Here is a 20,279-nt window from a genome sequence, read left to right on the forward strand (position 1 = left end):
AAATGGATTGGATGTCACACTCTCAACATATACAACAACTTTATGCTATCCAAAGAGGAGACAACAGACCTACTCAAAAGACACTAAATAAAGAACGTATTAGGGACCATGGTTTCATTTCGTTTTTTTTTATCAATACACTTGAAAATGACAAATAATTTAAATGAAATACATTAATAACTTATCTTTCAACTCAAACACAGATAGTTTACAGACCATTCAAAGTGCCATTTTATTCCCAAGCCTGAGGTTCTTTAAAATACAAATCGAGAAACAGCAAAGACCTGCATTTTGGCCACATGTACAGGGACCAAAGCCATTCCTTCAACATTGGCACTTTTACATTGGTTTAAAAAAAGGAAATCTGTCCCTGACAACTGCAATAAATTAAGTTAATGAACAGTAAACTGTATGTACAACTTAGAGACTCATTAGTCCTTTATCCCTTCACTGTAAATAGAATCTCAGCATGAATTAAACTTAGTTATAAAAATATTAAAAGGGCCAGGAATGTTTTAATTTGTGTAAGGGGCAAGCGAGGACAGAGGGTTGTAGAAGAATAAACTATTGCACTTCCATCCAATTTCAGAGAAAAGACACTGACGGGGACACAATACGAGCAAAAGAAACTCACCTGCAATACTGTCCACATATCCACCTTACATATACACAAACAAACAAACATACAGTGCCGTGGAAAAGTAATTTTCCCCCTTAATTCTCTACTTTTGCATTTTTGTTTTTATACAGAATATTATCAGATCTTCAACCAAAATCTAATATTAGATAAAGGGGACCTGAGTCAACAAATAACACAACAATTACATACTTATTTAATTGATTTCAGAAACATAGTTATGCAACACCCAATGCTCATGTGAAAAAGTAATTTCCCCTTACACTCAATAACTGTTTGTGGCACCTTTAGCTGCAATGACTCCAATCAAACACTTCCTTTAGTTCTTGCTCAGTCTCTCACGTCGCTGTGGAGGAATTTTGGCCCACTCTTCTATGCAGAACTGCTTTAACTCAGCGACGTTTGTGGGTTTTCAAGCATGAACTGCTCATTTCAAGTCCTGCCACAACATCTCAATTGGGATTAGGTCTGGACTTTGTCTAGGCCATTACAAAACTTCAAATTTGTTGCTTTTTAGCCATGGATTGTGTGTTTTGGATTATTGTCTTGCTGCATGACCCAGCTGTGCTTCAGCTCACAGAAAGCCTGACATTCTCCTGTAGAATTCACTGATACAGCAAGCATTTTGCTACACCCACAATAACATCTGCTAAATATGTGTATGTGACCAATAACCTTTTATTTGATACAGAGCACAATTTATGGTTCCTTCTATTAAGGCAAGTCATCCAGGTCCTGAGGCAGCAAAGCATCCCCAAAGCATCACACTACCACCACCATGCTTGACTATTGGTACAAGGTTCTTACCGTGGTATGCAGTGTTTGGTTTTTCGTCAGGCATAATGGGACCCATGTCTTCCAAAAAGTTATACGCTTGACTCATCTGTTCATAGAACATTCTTCCAAGAGCCTTGATGATCTTCCAGGTGTCTTTTGGCAAACGTTAGTCAACTTTAATCCAAAAGTCAAGTCTACTTTAAAATGACTAAAAAGCAACAAAATTGAAGTTGTGGAATGGCCTAGTCAAAGTCCAGACCTAATCCCAATTGAGATGTTGTGGCAGGACATGAAATGAGCAGTTCATGCTTGAAAACCCACAAATGTCGCTGAGTTAAAGAAGTTCTGCATGCAAGAGTGGGCCAAAATTCCTCCACAGCGACGTGAGAGACTGATCCACAACTAGAGGAAGCATTTGGTTGCAGACATTTGCAGCTAAAGGTGGCACAACCAGTTATTGAGTGTAAGGGGTCAATACCTTTTTTCACACAGGGGAATTGGGTGTTGCATAACGTTGTTAATTAAATAAATAAAATATGTTTTTGTTTGTTTGTTGTAAACTCAGGTTCCCTTTTTCTAATATAAGGTTTTAGTTGAAGATCTGCTAATTCAGTATCAAAAACATGTAATAACAGAGGAAATCCAAAAAGGGGGAAAATACTTTTTTCAGGGCACTGCATTTCTATCCACCGGAATACCCATGACCACAGGTGTCAGCTACTCACAAAGACCTGGTGACCACAAACTCTAAAATACCATGAATCACTCTTGCTTGTCAACGTGCATGCGCACACCTGCAATGCCTCCAAAAAAACACAAAAACATTCAACCTGTCGCCAATTTCACACCTGAGGACTCACACCTGGGTTCTGTGCCCACTGTCAGCATAGACTCAGATGCCGTAAAGAAGTGATGGGGGGGGGGGGTGGGGGGGAGAACATAGAAGGCATGTGTTCCAAATTCATAGCTAATAGAAAAAAAGGGCATGGCATGTTACTTGAGTCCGGATCAGAAAAAAGTGAGAAAGAATACTTTCACTGCAGGCTTATTCAGCACACACACACACACACACACACACACACACACACACACACACACACACACACACACACACACACACACACACACACACACACACACACACACACACACACACACACACACCTCTACCATCTTATCTCAGGTCATCGCCATCTCCAAGCAGTTTGGAGATACTGTAACAAACACAATGAAATCCATTCTTTTCCAAATATAAAGTATTTTGTAAAAGGGGGAAAGTATTCAAAATGAGGCATTTAGTCCAACAGCCATGATGCATCTGGCTTGAGCGCGTCGTAAGGATGGCATTGCAGTGAGTACATGAATGTGTGTTTGTCAGACTGTGTTTCTGAATAAGAGTGTTTGTCTAAGACTGTGTGTAACTATGTGTGACTATACAGTACCGTGATATGTGTTCATAAGTCTGTAGTGCAAATAGCTGAGCACTATTTTCAAAAGCTTTGTAGTTTGCAAAAAAAAGTATTTGAACAGGCAGGGTGGGGGAGGGGGAGGCAGGACAAATCTTCTTTCTTTGCAAGATGTCCATATCCTCTGACATACTTTGCAATTCTGAAAGAGTGTTGGTATAAGCATGAATTCAGATCTCACTTATACATTACAATGTATATTTCTGATTATGCATGTGTGTTTCTGTGAGCATTGACACGCAGGTCAGGAGTTGTCCACCACTTGGTGTGGCAGGGTGACCGAGGAGCCGTTGATGAAGGAGCCCTGTTTTTCTCTACCCTTCAGAAAGTAGGTAAGCAGCTCTCCTTTCCCCTTCACAAAGATAGGTCCCCTCCTCACAAAACGGAATCCGTACTCCTTCAAGATGTGGTAACAATCTTCCACCACCTGGGGGCAGTAGAATCACACCAAATTGTAGGTGATGAATCCATCCAACATGTGTTTTCTACCCAGATTTGGTAATCCACTTAAAACTATTCCCTGATGTCAAACCCCAAGATCTAAATAGTAATCAAACAAAGTAGGATTATTCTTGTGTTATTATAGCCATCTGGGAAACAACAATTCCAGGCCGACTACATTGCAGTCAACCAATGGTTGCATGCCACATCATCGACTGCGCAGTCAGGTATCAGATTGCTGTATGTGGTTTCGAGATCTTGCAGGCGACTGCAATGTATCAATCATTGTAGGCTATCAAGTGCTCCTGCTCAGTCCTCACCAGAAATCAGGTACATCAACGACCTTACGGGCCAATGCGCTACAGCTATAACTGATTGTTTGGTTGTCACCTCAATACTTATCCCATCCTGCATCTCGTCGCACCCTGTTATGGAGAGGCCTTACCTGGATGTTACCCATGACCCCTGTGGACTCCATGCGACTGGCCACATTCACAGTGTTTCCCCAGATGTCATAGTGAGGCTTCCGGGCACCAATCACTCCTGCCAGAACCCCCCCTTTATTCAAACCTGAGGAAAGGAGGAAGTATGGGATACATGATATGCATGCTGTACAAAACTAGGACACACTCTCCATTCTTCTCTCACCTTAAAATATATGGCTGAAAAGTTAGCACTGACCTATGCGTAGCATAAAGTTGTTGAAGGACTGGTAGTTGATGTTCATGAGCGAGACCTTCATGGCCAGAGCAAAGTCAGCCAGATCTGCCAAATGCTGCCAGCGCTCTCTGTCAGTCAGCTCTTCTTTCTGCACAACAGAGCCCTCTACCGTAACCATCCTCATCATCAAGTTTCAAGTGAATTAATTTGATCATCACCACCACTACGATCATCATCACCCATAAAATTAACATATCCTCTGTAAAAGATCAGTCCCAAAGCTCTTGATCACATTTCTGACCTGCTACCACAAACACTATAAGATACCCAAGACTGAGTTCATCGGGAATTCTGCTGTTTGGCTATAGGAGTTCACATGATTATGTCATACATGATATAGTTTACACGGCTAGCTTAAGCCTCTGACCCAGACCCAGTGGCTGATGACCATGGTAATGAGCTAACCTTCAGACAGGCGTAGCCGTTGCTGACGTCGGGAGTGACTCCTGATGCTGCCATGTAGGTGCTGCCAATGGTTTTGATTTTGGTGATGCAGCGGAACTGAGACTCGTCCAGGAGCTGTCAGAGGTTAAAGGTCACGGGTTGAAAGGTCAAGTCTCAAAGTATTAGGCAGCATCTTTAATTCCTATACATGCCTCGGGAATAGGGAGCAATAACATACAGTACTTCCATTGTCATAGCAAGCTAGTTTCAACATTTGCATGACTGTTACAAGTCACAAGTGGAAATGATGCATTCATGAGCTTCTTACGCTGTCAAAATCTGAGATGATTTCGTTGAGGAACCTGAGGCACTCAATCCCCCCATTGTTGATGCTCTCCTCTGTGTAGAAGTCCGAGAAGTTGGGGATGGAGGCGAACATCACCCCAATCTCATCATATGACTGGCTGTACAGCTCCTGGAAGGAGTTTATATATATATTTCAGATTAACAGATGTACAGACATAGATAAGTCAAGAGCATAACTCCAGGTATAAACTTTGCAACAGCTGAACAAACCTTACCACTGTGATAACATGGTAACATCACCGCACACAGTGACCATGGCTGATACCTCTTTCTCAACTATACATGTATTGGTCCCACTTCACATTGACTGCCTTAAAAGGTATGTATTTACTAGGGCTGGCACAATTACCATATAAACGATGGTTATGGATGAAGACCGTCATGACAATTAAAGAACTGTCATATCCGTTAAAAAAATATAGATATATAAATATATATATATTTACACTACCATTCAAAAGTTTGGGTCACTTAGAAATGTCCTTGTTTTTGAAAGAAAAGCAATTTGTTTGTCCACTAAAATAACATCAAATTGATCAGAAATCAGTGTAGACATGAATAATGTTGTAAATGACTATTGTAGCTGGAAACGGAAGATTTTTTATCATCTACATAGGCATACAGAGGCCCATTATCAGCAACGATCACTCCTGTGTTCCAATGGCATGTTGTGTTAGCTAATCCAAGTTTAGCATTTTAAAAGGTTAATTGATCATTAGAAAACCCTTTTGCAGTTATGTTAGCACAGCTGCAAACTGTTGTCGCAATTAAACTGGCCTTCGTTAGAGTAGTTGAGTATCTGGAGCATCAGCATTTGTGGGTTTGATTACAGGCTCAAAATGGCCAGAAAACAAATAACTTTCTTCTGAAACTCGTCAGTCTATTCTTGTTTTGAGAAATTAAGGCTATTCCATGCGACAAATTGCAAAAAACCTGAAGATCTCGTACAACGCTGTGCACTACTTCCTTCACAGAACAGCACAAACGGCCTCTAACCAAAATAGAAAGAGTGGGAGGCCCCGGTGCACAACTGAGCAAGAGGACAAGTAAATTAGTGTCTAGTTTGAGAAACAGACACCTCACAAGTCCTCAACTGGCAGCTTCATTAAATAGTGCCCGCAAAACACCAGTCTCAGTGTCAACAATGAAGAGGCGACTCCGGGATGCTGGCCTTCTAGGCAGAGTTGCAAAGAAAAAGCCATATCTCAGACTGGCCAATAAAAAAGAAAAGATTAAGATGGGCAAAAGAACACAGACACTGGACAGAGGAACTCTGCCTAGAAGGCCAGCATCCCGGAGTCATCTCTTTACTGTTGACGTTGAGACGGGTGTTTTGCGGGTACTATTTAATGAAGCTGCCAGTTGAGGACTTCTGAGGCATCGGTTTCTCAAACTAGCCCAAATAAATGTAACAGACACATCTCAACATCAACTGTTCAGAGAAGACTGCGTGAATCAGGCCTCCATGGTCAAATTGCTGCAAAGAAACTATTACTAAAAGACAACAATAATAAAAAGAGATTTGCTTGGGCCAAGAAACATGAGAAATTGACATTTAGACCGGTGCAAATCTGTCCTTTGGTCTGATGACTCCAAATTAGATTTTTGACTCCAGCCGCCGTGTCTTTGTGAGATGCAGAGTAGGTGAACGGATGATCTGCTCATGTGTGGTTCCCACCTTGAGGCATGGAAGAGGAGGTGTGGGGGTGCTTTTCTGGTGACACTGTCAGTGATTTATTTAGAATTCAAGGCACACTTAACCAGCATGGCTACCCCAGAATTCTGCAGCGCTACGTCATCCCATCTGGGTTGCGCTTAGTGGTACTATCACTTGTTTTTCAACAGGACAATGACCCAACACACCTCCAGGCTGTGTAAGGGCTATTTGACCAAGAAGGAGAGTGATGGAGTGCTCCATCAGATGACCTGGCTTCCACAATCACCCGACCTCAACCCAATTGAGATAGTTTGGGGTGAACTCCTTCAAGACTGTTGGAAAAGCATTCCAGGTGAAGCGGGTTGAGAGAATTCCAAGAGTGTGAAAGCTGTCGTCAAGGCAATGGTTGGCTACTTTGACGAATCTCAAATATAAATTATATACATTTTTGCTTACTACATGATTCCATGTGTTATTTCATAGTTTTGATGTCTTCACTATTATTCTACAACGTAGAAAATATAAAAAATAAAAACCCTTGAATGAGTAGGTGTGTCCAAACTTTTGACTGGTACTGTATATGATCAGCTGACTGAAGACGGGATGGCCGGCCATTAGCGCAATTGAGTCCGTTTCTGCTGCAACATGGACTCTGCAACGTGATGAAACTTTGTTTCTCCTTGCTGAAACATGCAAGGTGTTGTAGCAAACGAGGCATCGGTTGCCTAGGCAACACCCCACTCCCTGCAGCAGCAGCACATGCAGAAGACAGGAGAAAATGTGCGTCTTAAAAAATATATTCACTGAGTGTACAAAACATTAGGGACACCTGGCTCTTTCCATGACAGACTGACCAGGTGAATCCAGATGAAAGCTATGATCCATTATTGATGTCTCCAGCAGGAGACAGGTTAAAGAAGGATTTTTAAGCCTTGAGACATGGATTGTGTATGTGTGCCATTCAGAGGGTGAATGGGCAAGACAAAATATTTAAAGTGCCTTTGAACCGGGTATTTGTAGTAGGTGCCAGGCTCACCGGTTTGAGTATGTCAAGAACTGCAACACTGCTGGGTTTTTTCCACACTCAACAGTGTGAAATCAAGAATAGTGCAAAACCCAAAGGACATCCAGCCAACTTCACACAACTGTGGGAAGCATTGGAGTCAACTTGGGCCAGCATCTGTGGAACACAGAGTCCAGGCTGTTCTGAGGCAAAAGGGGGTCCAACTCAATATTAGGAAGGGGTTCCTAATGTTTTGTACACTCAGTGTAGACTCATGTTTTGTACATGTATTCTAATTGTTTTGCTATTAGAACGGTTATAACAGTGAACATGTCTATTTGGCTGACTAATAACTTTCATCCAAAATTCCATTACCGTCACATCCCTCGTATTTACATTGTAGCTACGGTCAGGGCTATAAAGTGTGACAATTTTGGTCGCATATACTCCTAAATGCATTTACAGGTTTCCATATTAGTTTCAAGGGCACAACATGTGCTTCAGAAGTAGCTAGCATACTTCAAGGCCCAACATACTGTAGGCTATATTTCAATCGATTAAAAAATATATTTTCAGTGCCACCAATTAAATTTTTGAATTTAGAGCCCTGGGAATTTCTATATTTTTGCATATTCTTTATACTGAATGTTATCAGATCTTCAACCAAAACCTAATATTAGATTAAGGAAACCTGAGTTTACAAATAACAAAACAAATTGGATACGTCCCCAAACCCTCACACTACCACCACCATGCTTGACCGTTGGTATGAGGTTCTTACTGTGGAATGCAGTGCTTGGTTTTTGCCAGACATAATGGGGCCCATGTCGTCCAAAAAGTTGACTAAAGTTTGCCAAAACATACCTGGAAGATCATCAAGACTCTTGGAAGAATATTCTATGGACAGATGACTGAAAAGTATAACTTTTTGGATGACATGAAGGGGGAACCAGATATTGTATGTACAGTAGTGAAGTTGTCTCACCTCGTCCCTTTTCTTGGAGCCCAGGAAGTGGCGTGCTACGTGCTCTGGCAGCATGTTAGTGACCAGCGCCTCGTTCCAGCGCCTCATCTCATACACCTTCTCCTTCTGCTCATGGACCTCAATCTTCCACAAGAACAGAGTACGTGCTAGCTTCTCCACCTAAAGTCAGGGACATGGTGGCAGGAGACAGGAAAGAGGTTCAAATAGAGATGGAGAGGTCAACAAGAAAGGAGGAGAAGCAGAACGTGTGGAGAATAGAGAAGTGGTGACGACTTGGAAGGTATATAACTAGTCGACTTCTGCCGTGGTAACTTACATGTCGAGAAAAGTAGTAGAAGCTGATCATCATGATGAAGATCATGATAGTCATGGCATATTTGGAGGGAACCAGGTAAGACCTCAAAAACAGAGCACAGAGATCATCAGAAATCACAAGCATGCTCACATTGTTTACAGAACAACAATAATCACACTAAACATGACACTCAAGAGTTGTGGTCAATTTCATTTCAATTCAGTCAACTGAAATTCCAATTCCAGTTTTACTAATTGAAACGAAATGATGACCACACATCCATAAACTGATGACCACCACCCACATCTGTTCTACAGCCTATAACACCACAACCACATCCACCTGTAGTCCTGGAAGCGGGCCATATCGTAGCGGTCAAATATGTCCCTCCAGCTGTAGATGTTGACGATGCCCGTTGCTATGGTGATGAGGAGCATGAGTGTGACCTTGACCATGTGGCTGACCTGTACCAGCATGGTGGTCGCCATGAGTGCCAGCACGGCGATGTAGCTGTAGTACTTGGGGTTGTCCAGACAGCCCTCTGCCCTGGATTGGACAACAGAGGAAGGAGGAGCCATTGTGGCGTTTCCAGAGGGACGGGGACAGCTCAGCTACACGGCGTGGACAGAGAGGGGATAGAGGCCAAATGTCAACGCAAGATCGATTTCTAGTGCTTCCTCCAAGCTTATATGGACCCCTTGGTTTCACTCCCATCTTGTTGCTTTATTATGAATTTAAAACATTTAACTGCAACGCGTGCTGTTGCTTATGGACGGTATGCGTGCAAGTCAATACCAAAAATAGACCCTTAAGTCAAACCCAGCTTTATGAGAAAGGCTTGTGTGTTGGCATGCTACTGCATCATTCCAACACCAGAAAGCCAGTGTTGTGATTTCTTCTACTGGACTAGCGATTTCTCACCATGTCCACAATGTCGGCCATGGTGAGGATGAAGATTGCTGCCATGGCCCATGTGTTCCGTGCCCAGCGGGTGTGGTCGATCCATGTAGAGAAAGACACCAGCCTCTTAGGGAAAACCTAGGTGGGAAAATAACATGTTGGCCATCAACAGTAATATCATTAACCAGTCACGTGAACTCACCAGTAATATCTATCCATCTATCATCGTTGTATTGATGTGGTTCTGAGTAATGTTTTACAACACTCTTTTATGACACCCGTGGTATATGTGGGGCAATGGCGGAATATTAAAAACGTTTTAAACTATGATTGATGGTGACAGTCGTCTTTGCTCGCTATAACCAACAAAGCAATGCAATTGTAATCGTCATCGTAATCATGTTCAGTTTTCAAACGCATCGTCAGACGGAAACCATAGTAGCGGTCAGGGTATTTCTCCTAGTGAGTTTGTACAGATGAAGGATATTCATTTGCACCAGTTTGCTACAGCAGGAAAATAATCCTGCAGCAACAGGAAGTGTGAATTATGTGGATTATAATTACTGGACATTTTTGTAGGGGGCTGATACATTTCTCATAAGAGAAATTCAAGTCTGAAATGTCAAAGTGGTAAACTTCAGAAGCCTTTTTAAACCTCAAACACACTACAAGTTGTACATTTCCTGCATGGCAGGAAAGTTGTCCTGCAACAGTAGGCCGTCATTGTAAATAAGAATTTGTTTTTAACTGACTAGTTAAATAAATAAAAAACTGTGTTTCTGAGTGTTCAAATTAAGATCCTACATCTCCTATAGTGACTTTCATGTTAGTGGCAGAACAGTATACAACTACCCAGTGCTGTATCTGTCAACGGTCATTTCAGATGAGCTGGGACAAACTGAGGACGAGACATATTGGTTTTCCTCATTGAACCATCAATCATGCCATTAGGAGTCATGCATCAGTTCAACCAGAGGGCTTCTCTATGAACATCTATATATGATGAGGAGGGATTGATTTTCCATAGATAAAGAATAGTCACTGGATTGGAACTACCGTCATGCGAGGGGACTCAGATCTCCAATGGTTAAATCTGATCTCATTGGGTACAGTACATTCTCTACGGCAGCTGAACAATAATCTGGCCCATACAGCCTCAAGTAAAAGCATTTCTTATGTAGCACTAAAAGCTCTTGCTTATACGCTCTGGGGTAAAGTGTGTGTGTGTGTGAGTGTGTGTGGTTTCTGGTGTTCGTGTGGTTGACATTGTACTGGGACAGGCTCAGACATGTTGACATGGACATGCATTTCACCCTTGATATAATAGTTGATATAATAGTTGTTCATCTGTTTGTTTATGTGTGTACAGTGCATTCGGGAAGTATTCAGACCCCTTCCCTTTTTACACATTGTTACCTTACAGCCTTATTCTAAAATTGATACAATTATATATTTTTCCTCATCAATCTACTCCAAACCCTCCCCTAGGCCAGACGATGCTGGGCCAATTGTGAGTCGCCCTATGGGACTCTCGATCATGGCCGGTTGTGATACAGCCCGGGATCGAACACCTCTAGCACTGAGATGCAGTGCCTTAGACCGCTGCGTCAGGGAGATGACCAAGAACCCAATTGTCACTCTGACAGAGCTCCAGAGTTCTTCCAGAAGAACAATTATCTCTGCAGCACTCCACCAATCAGTAAAAAGGCATGACAGCCCGCTTGTAGTTTCCTAAAAGGTAACTAAAAGACTCAGATCATGAGAAACAAGATTCTCTGGTCTGATGAAACCAAAATTGAACTCTTTGGCCTGAATGCCAAGCGTCACATCTGGAGGAAACCTGGCACCATCCCTACGGTGAAGCATGGTGGTGGCAGCATCATGCTGTGGGGATGTTTTTCAATGGCAGGGACTGGGAGACTAGTCAGGATCAAGGGAAAGATGAATGGAGCAAAGTAGAGAGAGATCCTTGATGAAAACCTGCTCCAGAGTGTTCACAACATTAGACTGGGGGTGAAAGTTCCCCTCCCAACAGGACAAGGACCCTAAGCACACAGCCAAGACAATGCAGGAGTGGCTTCGGGACAAGTCTCTGAACCTGTTTTTGCTTTGTCATTATGGGGTGTCGTGTGTAGACTGATGAGAGGGAAAAAACTATTTAATCTATTTTAGAATAAGGCTGTAACGTAACAAAATGTGGAAAAAGCCTGAATACTTTCCGAATGCACTGTATGCGTGTGTGTGACTGTGTGTCTGCATTGCACAGGGTGCACAGATAGAGTGCACCGTGCACCAGGTTCAAAACCCTTGTGGGCAGTGTGGGGATGGGGGAGGAGTGTTGCTGTTAGGGTGATGGGAGCAGTCGATAGTGGTAGCTACATAACTGTCTGTAGAAGTCAATAAATTTGACTTTCCATGACCTGGCTCATGAGGTTAGATCAAAAGTGCTGATGCGTGACAAAAGAACGAACGTATGGGTTGCTGATTAGACACATTCTTTACCACATTCAGCTTACGTAACATTGGGAGTGTCTGTACACATCAAATGCACAGCATCATGAGATGCTTAGCACATTTAAAAAGTTATTTAACTACGGTATGCTGATCCACTATCACAACTACGTTATTTTTTTACTCAAGAGTATACCACAACAGATTTCTTATGTTGTGGCAAATGTTCTATGATAAATTCAGATTTGGCTGTGGGTTAACTGTTGCTCGCTCTGAAAGGCTAGCTGCTCTCTGGTTGGATGTCGAGCAAAGTGTGATAGTGGAGCTGGGGGAAGGGGCACTCACTCGAGGGAAGATGGCCGCCAGAGAGCAGACAGTTAGGACGAGCAGTAGGACCTCTCCCACAGCTAGGGTCACGTAGTTTGCTATCATCCTGTCAACCGCAAGAACACACAGAACATAAGGAACGGAAGAGAGAGAGAGAGAGAGAGAGAGAACGAGAGAGAGAGAGAGAGACAGACAGAGAGAGAGAGAGAGAACGAGAGATTAGGTGAACTCACCGAGGGTCTATGAGGACCTCCATGGCTGCAGTGAACAGGAGCACTACACAGGAGCAGCTGAAGGCAGCTCCGCTCTGCTTCTCCTTTTCTACGGAGTAGCGGGTCTCCAGCTCAGGGTCCACAAAGCGCAGGGACAGACGGTTGGTGCGTTTCCCCTTCAGACTGACAGGGTAGAGAGGGAGGGTTCACACAGTCTGTCTGCTCACATAACAGAGGATTCATACCTGGCTGCACAAGGCTCACTCACACACCCTCTGACTATCACACACACACACATTCATAGATATACAAAGGCTGGCAAAATTAAGGGAATTTTAAATAAATGCCCAGTTGGGGGATTCCCAAAATCAGGAGGGAATAAGCATGAAATCCAGAATCTTCCAACCAGGATTTCAGGAAAACCAGGGAATTTATTTAAAGTTCCTGGAATTTTGCAACCCCACACACACCCTCCCTCTCGGTCTACTCACGCTTGTACGGTCTCTCTCTCCAGCAGTGCCTCATTGAGCAGTTTGTTGAGCTCCTGTTCGTTCTCTTGGGCATCAATCACCCTCTCGGCCAGGTCCCGCAGTCTTAGCCTCCGCCGAGGGTTGGGGAACGAAGGGTTCACCACCTGGGGTCACAAGAAGGTGGCATTCCTCGTCTGTCATTACACCACTCACTGGATGCACCCCGATTCTCCACACTTCTTCTAAAAAGTGCACGTGCACACTCCCTCTCATGGATTGAACAATGGTCGAAGCTCTCTCCAGCCAATACTTACACCAATTCAATGTTTTTAGATCCATGATGGGGAGTGTGCAAATGCACACTTAATGAGAAGGGCGGAGAATCTGGGTGGAGCCACTCTTCATTCTGGTTTGAAGTAGAGAAGGTAGCACACTTTGGAGCAACTCCTGTCTTGGAGACAGCCAAAGCATTTGGAGGTTTTTGTACTAGCCCAGTGCTATAACACCCCTGAATAAACAAATCGAGGTCTAAATATAAGACAATGATTAGTTAATCATTTGAATAGGTGTACTAATCCTGGAACAAAAGGCCTGCATTCACTGTGCACTTGTAGCACATTGAGTTGCAATCCTGTGTGTTAGGGGTTACCGTAAAGGTCATACGTTACCCGTGTGTCCAGCTCCTCTGGGTCGTCTGGTGTGGTGCAGGCTGTGTGGACACTCCCATTACACTCAGTGGTGTTGATCAACAATGGAGAGTTCCCATTGGACGACATCACAGACAACTTCTGATAGGAAACGAAGAGACAGGAAGGAGGAGAGAGAGGGGGAGAGAAGAGAGAGAATGTGAGGTGTGTTACAGTGACTGTGGTGTGTTGACAGGAGGAATCTGGAGAAAAACATATATTGACATTTTGTTACACTTTCTTTTACAGCCTGTTGTAAGCTGTTACTTACCTGGTATTTTCATGGTATTAACTAGGAAACTACGCTTGGTAATTACCTCAAAGATTTCAACAAAATTGGAGACTGGTATCAAAGTAAAAGACAAAAGTTATTTCTTAGTAAGTACTACCTGGTTGTAAAATAAAGTTTTACAGAGGTTTTATCTCAGTAAGACGAACCTGTAAGAATAAAGGTTGAATAAAACTAGGTGCTGAGGCAATACTCACCACCCCGTTGATGCCGTTCTTTCCCAAGGGGCCCTTGGGCACCACCACCAGGTAGGAGTCGATGCCCCTCTCCTTCAGGTACTCACAGCGGTCACCCCCGTTCCCCGGCTCCATATCAAACTCCCCGTGCAGACACTCCATGGTGGCCTGGGAGATGTGCACACGCCTGCCGCAAAGGTCAGGGGTTATAGGCTAGAGGTCAGAGAGCCTGGTCTATCAATGGCAGAACGGGTGGGGGCTGACCCTATGCCCTCCCTATTGCAAACTTTGAATAATTCCCGCTGTCACCCGCTTAATTGATATTCAGTAAATCAACATTTCCTTACCGACTTCATAATTCATGACTTATTGCTAGCAATAGGTGTAGAGTGTTTGTATTGGGCACAAACACATTTGACAAATATGAGTGCATGAGGCAGGTCAATCTTGCCTGCGCATCATCTAAAGTTGTAGTAAATATCTGTAAATAGATTTAAGGAAATGTAATAACTTAGAGGGGTTTAAACCAGTTCCTTCTTACCCTGGTATTCCTCCCGCCTCCATCTTATTGGCCACGGTGACGTCAGTGGACCAGACGTCATACTGCCACCGCTTCTGTCCCAGGACGCCCCCCAGGACAGTGCCAGTGTGTACCCCCACACGCATGTCCACATCTGTCCCGGTCTTCTCACGAACATACCTACAGGACAACACAGTCACCGTGACACAGAGCCAAGAAGAACCACCCTAGCCAGTCTTTCCCCTACCATTCGTTTTGCCTCCAGCACATCACATTATTCCTACTCTGTGCAAATCTCAAATGACACCCTATTCACCACAAGTACAGAAGCACCTCTGAGATGTGAACATGTCTGAAACGGAGGTCATTCAGAAAACTGAAAGGTTTAGACTTAAAAGCTCATCAAACCTTGGTAGAAAATATTAAGTGAGTGAATGAATAGGAGAGAATAAGTGAGTGAATAGGATGCCCTTTGACATGCAGCCCTATACCACAAACCACTCTACAGTTTCTACAGTCCACATTGCCATTATTGGGTGGTACTCACGAAATGGCCTCCACCATGGCCAGGCCCATCATGATGGAGCAGGCAGCGTGGTCCTCTCTGTAGTCTGGCAGGCCACAGATGCAGTAGTAACAGTCGCCCAGGATCTTTATTCTCAACTGGTGGTATTTCTACACAGAAACACACACACACAGTGAGGTAGTTAGTGGAGGGGCTGGAACATTCAAAGTGATTTCATCTATATGTGAAATGATGTGACTACTCATGTAAATTGACTTGAATCTATAAATAAATCTGTTTAAAATATTAGTATAAATACATGCCAACCAATATACATTTTTCTTGTCAGTAAGACATTATTTGTCTGTGGGTGTGTGTGTGTGTGTGTGACTCACGGCAGCCAGCTTGTCAAAGCGGGCAAACAGTTCATTGAGGAGCTTGACCAGCTCATGGGCACTGCATGATGATGACAGCTGAGTGAATCCCACAATGTCTGCAAACAAAATACTGCAGGAGAAAGGGGATACATGCTGTCATCACGTCATCCTATTAGATATCCTGCCTCTTTATTATAGAACACAGTGTACTCTATAAGTTATGCTCTCCTCGCCATAGGTCTATAGATTGCACATAGAGAGTCTGGCCACTGTGTCGTACCTGACGTTTTCGTGGCGATACATGTACATGGTGTTGAACTGCTGCATCTCCTTCTGTCCAGTCTGACTGGCTTCTTTCTTCTTCATGTCCTGCAACATCTCGTCTGCTATATGCTTGGGCAGGATGGACAGCAAGAGACGCTCCTGTGGAGGACAGGGAGAGTGGTGAGGTTTCAGTGGATATGAGGAGACTCCAAAGAGCCTCAATAGCGCACGGCTTACAATAAAGGCACTTACATGTTGTGTGATTGGCAGCTAAAATCAATCAATGCTCAATCAGAATCAATAAAAAAAAGATTCAATGACCTAATTAAACCACCTTCCGTAGCAAAGGAAGCTTTCCGTTGCCATCCCAAAGCATTCACTTCCAATTATATCTACTTTGATCAACCTTCAACCAATAGATCTTGGAAAAATAAATACCGTAACGAAATAAACATGGATGACTGATTGCATTTGGAGACAGGATTGTCTCGAAGCACAGGTCTGGGGAAGAGTACCAAAACATTTCTGCAGCATTTCTTAAATGTAAGAAGTTTGGAACCACCAAGACCTCCTTGAGCTGGCCCCCCAGCCAAACTGAACAATCAGGGGAGAAGAGCTTTGGTCAGAGAGGTAACCAAGAACCCGATTGTCACTCTGACAGAGCTCCTCTGTGGTGATGTGAGAACCTTCCAGAAGGACAACCATCTCTGCAGCACTCCACTAATCAGGCCTTTATGGTAGAGTGGCCAGACAGAAGCCACTCCTCAGTAAAAAGGCACATGACAGCCCACTTGGGAGTTTGTCAAAAGGCAGCTAAAAGACTCTCAGACCATGAGAAACAAGATTATCTGGTCTGATAAAACCAAGATTGAACTATTTGGTGCTGCCACCAATCGTCACGTCTGGAGGAAACCTGGCACCATCCCTACGGTGAAGCATGGTGGTGGCAGCATCATGCTGTGGGGATGTTTAAAAGCGTCAGGGACTGGGAGACAAGTTAGGATCAAGAGAAAGATGAACGGCGCAAAGTACAGAGAGATCCTAGATGAAAAGCTGCTCCAGAGCAGTCAGGACCTCAGACTGGGGTGAAGGTTCACTTCCAACAGGACAATGACCTTAAGCACACAGCCAAGTCAATGCAGGAGTGGCTTAAGGACAAGTCTCTGAATGTCCTTGAGTGGCCCTGCCAGAGCCCGATCTTGAACCCGATCGAACATCTCTGGAGAGACTAGGGATGTGGCGGTCCCGAAATTTCATCAGCCGCTGATTGTCAAGCAAATAACTGTCAGTTTCAGGGTAATTGACCGCTAATTAACAAACACATTTAGCATCTCCTGGCTTACACATATAGCCTACAAGCCACTGATGCAGACCTTTGGAACATCTACATTTTAAAAAAGTTTAATAAATCCATGTAATATACCCTACACCGTCACAATAAATCCATGATCTATTTTAGACAGAAGCATAATATAAAGAAAATGTAGACAGGATTTGCTTAGAAGTCCATGGCTGGAATAATACATTATAGCCCTTTCTCTTGCATTTCAAATAAGTTTTTTTCTTTGTATTATCTTTTACCAGATATAATGTTTATATTCTCCCAGTGTTCCCTTTCAAATGGTATCAAGAATATGCATATCCTTGCTTATCCTTGCATATCCTGAGCTACAGGCAGTGAGATTTGGGTATGTCATTTTAGGTGAAAATGTAAAAAAAGGGGCGGATCCTTAAGAGGTTTTAACAAAGAAATAGGTATTCCTATATGTTTAATTTTGAGTTATTATTGTAACTGTAGTTGTTCTACAAACGTTGGGCTATATGTTTTGATTGTTAATACATTGTAAAAATGACTCTAAAAATGATTTGAAAAAGGTTGCTTGAAAGGCATGAGCCCTGCTTTGTTTTTTTTGCACAGGCTGTACACACTACATCACATTACATCTCATTCACAATTTGACAAGCATTTGATAATGCCCAGAATTTCACGGCGCCATCCACTTTGTGTGGCTGTAATGCACCCTAAAGAATCCATGCCTTTTGCGGACAGTGGCCATTGTGCGCTTCTCCTTGAGTGCTGCACGCTCTATCACATGATCAGTCTTTCTCACAGGCTACAAGTGAAGACAGACACGTCGGGGATACAACTGCACACATCCTTATCCAATTTCGAGGTGCATATTGAAGATATTGTAAGAACTGTCCACATTTACTTTTAGTTAGCCAACAAGATGAGTAGGCACAACGAACAGCAAAAGCACTAGCCTATGTCAATCTGCTATCCCCCATAGTACAAAAGTCGAAACAATGAGACTGATGCAACCGATCAGAACGTTTAGCTTAAAATGCTGATAAACTATTAGAATTTTTCTTCACATTATAAGTACAGCAATGTGCACATGGTAGTAGGCTACAAGTGTGAACGTTCCATTAGCGGAAAACACCATTATCAAAAGTGACCACAAATGCAATTATGCATGTAATGCTTTTATTATAAAGATGCATTTTTATGGTGAATATTATCTTCCCCAAACTTGAAACTCACATGCTGCTTATGTATGCCAGTTAGGCTCTACACCCCTTGTAAAGAGGATTCATGTGCTTCATTTTAAGAAGTTACTTGTCCACTTTAGTTGCGATACAAACATTATTAAAACATATAGGCCCATGGGTTAGGCTACATGAGGTGTGCGACTATGATTTCAAAAGGTCGCAAAAAAAGGCTTTGTTTCTTATGCTGGGAATCATTCAGAAATGATAATTACATCATTCACAAGTGATAAGCTAATATTGTCACCCATCAGACTATTCTTGATTTAATATTGTCTTCACATGTACTAAATAATATATATGTGTGAATTTTGTTTTGATTTAGAATGGAACATTATCATGCACCCGTTTCAAAACAGGGGCAGCAGTAAAAATTACATGTCATCTATGCACTTAAATAGCGAATGGAGGATGCTTTACCCTGTTGTTTATTTTCATGCCAGCCAGGTAGGCTATATTCCTGTTGTAAATATAAGCAATGTGCGTAATATTAAGTACGTTGAGACATAAATAAATATAGTAGGCCCAGCCTATATAAAGCTGATGAGATACTCCTCTTTTTAGTAGAGGCCATCACTCTGTTTTAGATAGTGAAGGATGCAATATACAGTATATACAGTTGAAGTCGGAAGTTTACATACACTTGGTTGGAGTCATTAAAACTTGTTTTTCAACCACTCCACAATTTTTTTGTTAACAAACTATAGTTTTAGCAAGTCGGTTAGGACATCTACTGTGTGCATGACACAAGTAATTCTTCCAACAATTGTTTACAGATAGGTTATTTCACTTATAATTCACTGTATCACAATCCCAGTGGATCAAAAGTGGATGTCATTCACTAAGTTGACTGTGCCTTTAAACAGCTTGGAAAATTCCCGAAAATTATGTCATGGCGTTAGAAGCTTCTAATAGGCTAATTTATATCATTTGAGTCAATTGGAGGTGTACCTGTGGATGTATTTCAAGGCCTACCTTCAAACTCAGTGCCCTTTTTCTTGACATGATGGGAAAATCAACAAAATAAATCTGCCAAGACCTCAGAAAAACCATTGTAGACCTCCACAAGTCTGGTTCATCATTGTGAGCAATTTCCAAACGCCTGAAGGTACCACATTCATTTGTACAAACAATAGTACACAAGTATAAACACCATGGGACCACACAGCCGTCATACCGCTCAGGAAGGAGTTCTGTCTCCTAGAGATGAACGTACTTTGGTGCAAAAAGTGCAAATCAATCCCAGAACAACAGCAAAGGACCTTGTGAAGATGCTGGAAGAAACAGGTACAAAAGTATCTATATCCACAGTAAAACGAGTCCTATATCGACATAACCTGAAAGGCCGCTCAGCAACGAAGAAGCCACTACTCCAAAACCGTCATAATGTCACGCCCTGACCATAGTAAGCTGTTTATTCTCTGTGTTGGTTGGGGCGTGATAGTGACTTGGGTGGGTCATCTAGGTGAATTGTATTTCTATAATGGCCTGATATGATTCCCAATCAGAGGCAGCTGTTTATCGTTGTCTCTGATTGGGGATCATATTTAGGTAGCCATTTCCCCATTGTTATTTGTGGGATCTTGTCTATGGATAGTTGCATGTCAGCACTATTATTTAGCTTCAGGTTTCGTTTGGTATTTTTGTTCGGTGTTCATTTAATAAAGGAAAATGTACGCCTACCACGCTGCACCTTGGTCCATTCCTTTCAACGAACATGACACATAAAAAAGCCAGACTACGGTTTGCAACTGCACATTGATACAAAGATCGTACTATTTGGGAAAATGTAATCTGGTCTGATGAAACAAAAATAGAATT

At 42.7% G+C, this 20,279-nt stretch overlaps 1 protein-coding gene across 3 annotated transcripts in view; it reads right to left on the reverse strand.

Moving 5' to 3' along the window:
• Window positions 1-213: 213 nt before the first annotated feature.
• LOC109864829 (adenylate cyclase type 3-like) overlaps window positions 214-20,279 on the reverse strand; it is a 28,053-nt gene continuing 7,987 nt past the window's right edge. For 2 of the 3 annotated variants that reach the window (XM_020452814.2, XM_031792674.1), the window contains 18 exons: window positions 15,925-16,067; window positions 15,663-15,774; window positions 15,310-15,437; window positions 14,784-14,942; window positions 14,264-14,429; window positions 13,760-13,879; window positions 13,113-13,255; window positions 12,643-12,804; window positions 12,428-12,515; window positions 9,653-9,769; window positions 9,074-9,342; window positions 8,753-8,834; window positions 8,437-8,595; window positions 4,754-4,900; window positions 4,447-4,560; window positions 4,003-4,129; window positions 3,767-3,891; window positions 214-3,307 (listed from right to left, as the gene is read on the reverse strand). In XM_020452814.2, coding sequence (XP_020308403.2) covers window positions 3,125-3,307; window positions 3,767-3,891; window positions 4,003-4,129; window positions 4,447-4,560; window positions 4,754-4,900; window positions 8,437-8,595; window positions 8,753-8,834; window positions 9,074-9,342; window positions 9,653-9,769; window positions 12,428-12,515; window positions 12,643-12,804; window positions 13,113-13,255; window positions 13,760-13,879; window positions 14,264-14,429; window positions 14,784-14,942; window positions 15,310-15,437; window positions 15,663-15,774; window positions 15,925-16,067 — 2,544 coding nt within the window. In that variant the 3' untranslated portion in view covers window positions 214-3,124. The remainder of the gene's footprint in view (window positions 3,308-3,766; window positions 3,892-4,002; window positions 4,130-4,446; window positions 4,561-4,753; window positions 4,901-8,436; window positions 8,596-8,752; window positions 8,835-9,073; window positions 9,343-9,652; window positions 9,770-12,427; window positions 12,516-12,642; window positions 12,805-13,112; window positions 13,256-13,759; window positions 13,880-14,263; window positions 14,430-14,783; window positions 14,943-15,309; window positions 15,438-15,662; window positions 15,775-15,924; window positions 16,068-20,279) is intronic. The other variant, XM_031792691.1, reaches the window with a different exon arrangement.

The sequence above is a fragment of the Oncorhynchus kisutch genome, linkage group LG2, assembly GCF_002021735.2.
Source record: "Oncorhynchus kisutch isolate 150728-3 linkage group LG2, Okis_V2, whole genome shotgun sequence".
In the NCBI taxonomy this organism is placed as follows: domain Eukaryota; kingdom Metazoa; phylum Chordata; class Actinopteri; order Salmoniformes; family Salmonidae; genus Oncorhynchus; species Oncorhynchus kisutch.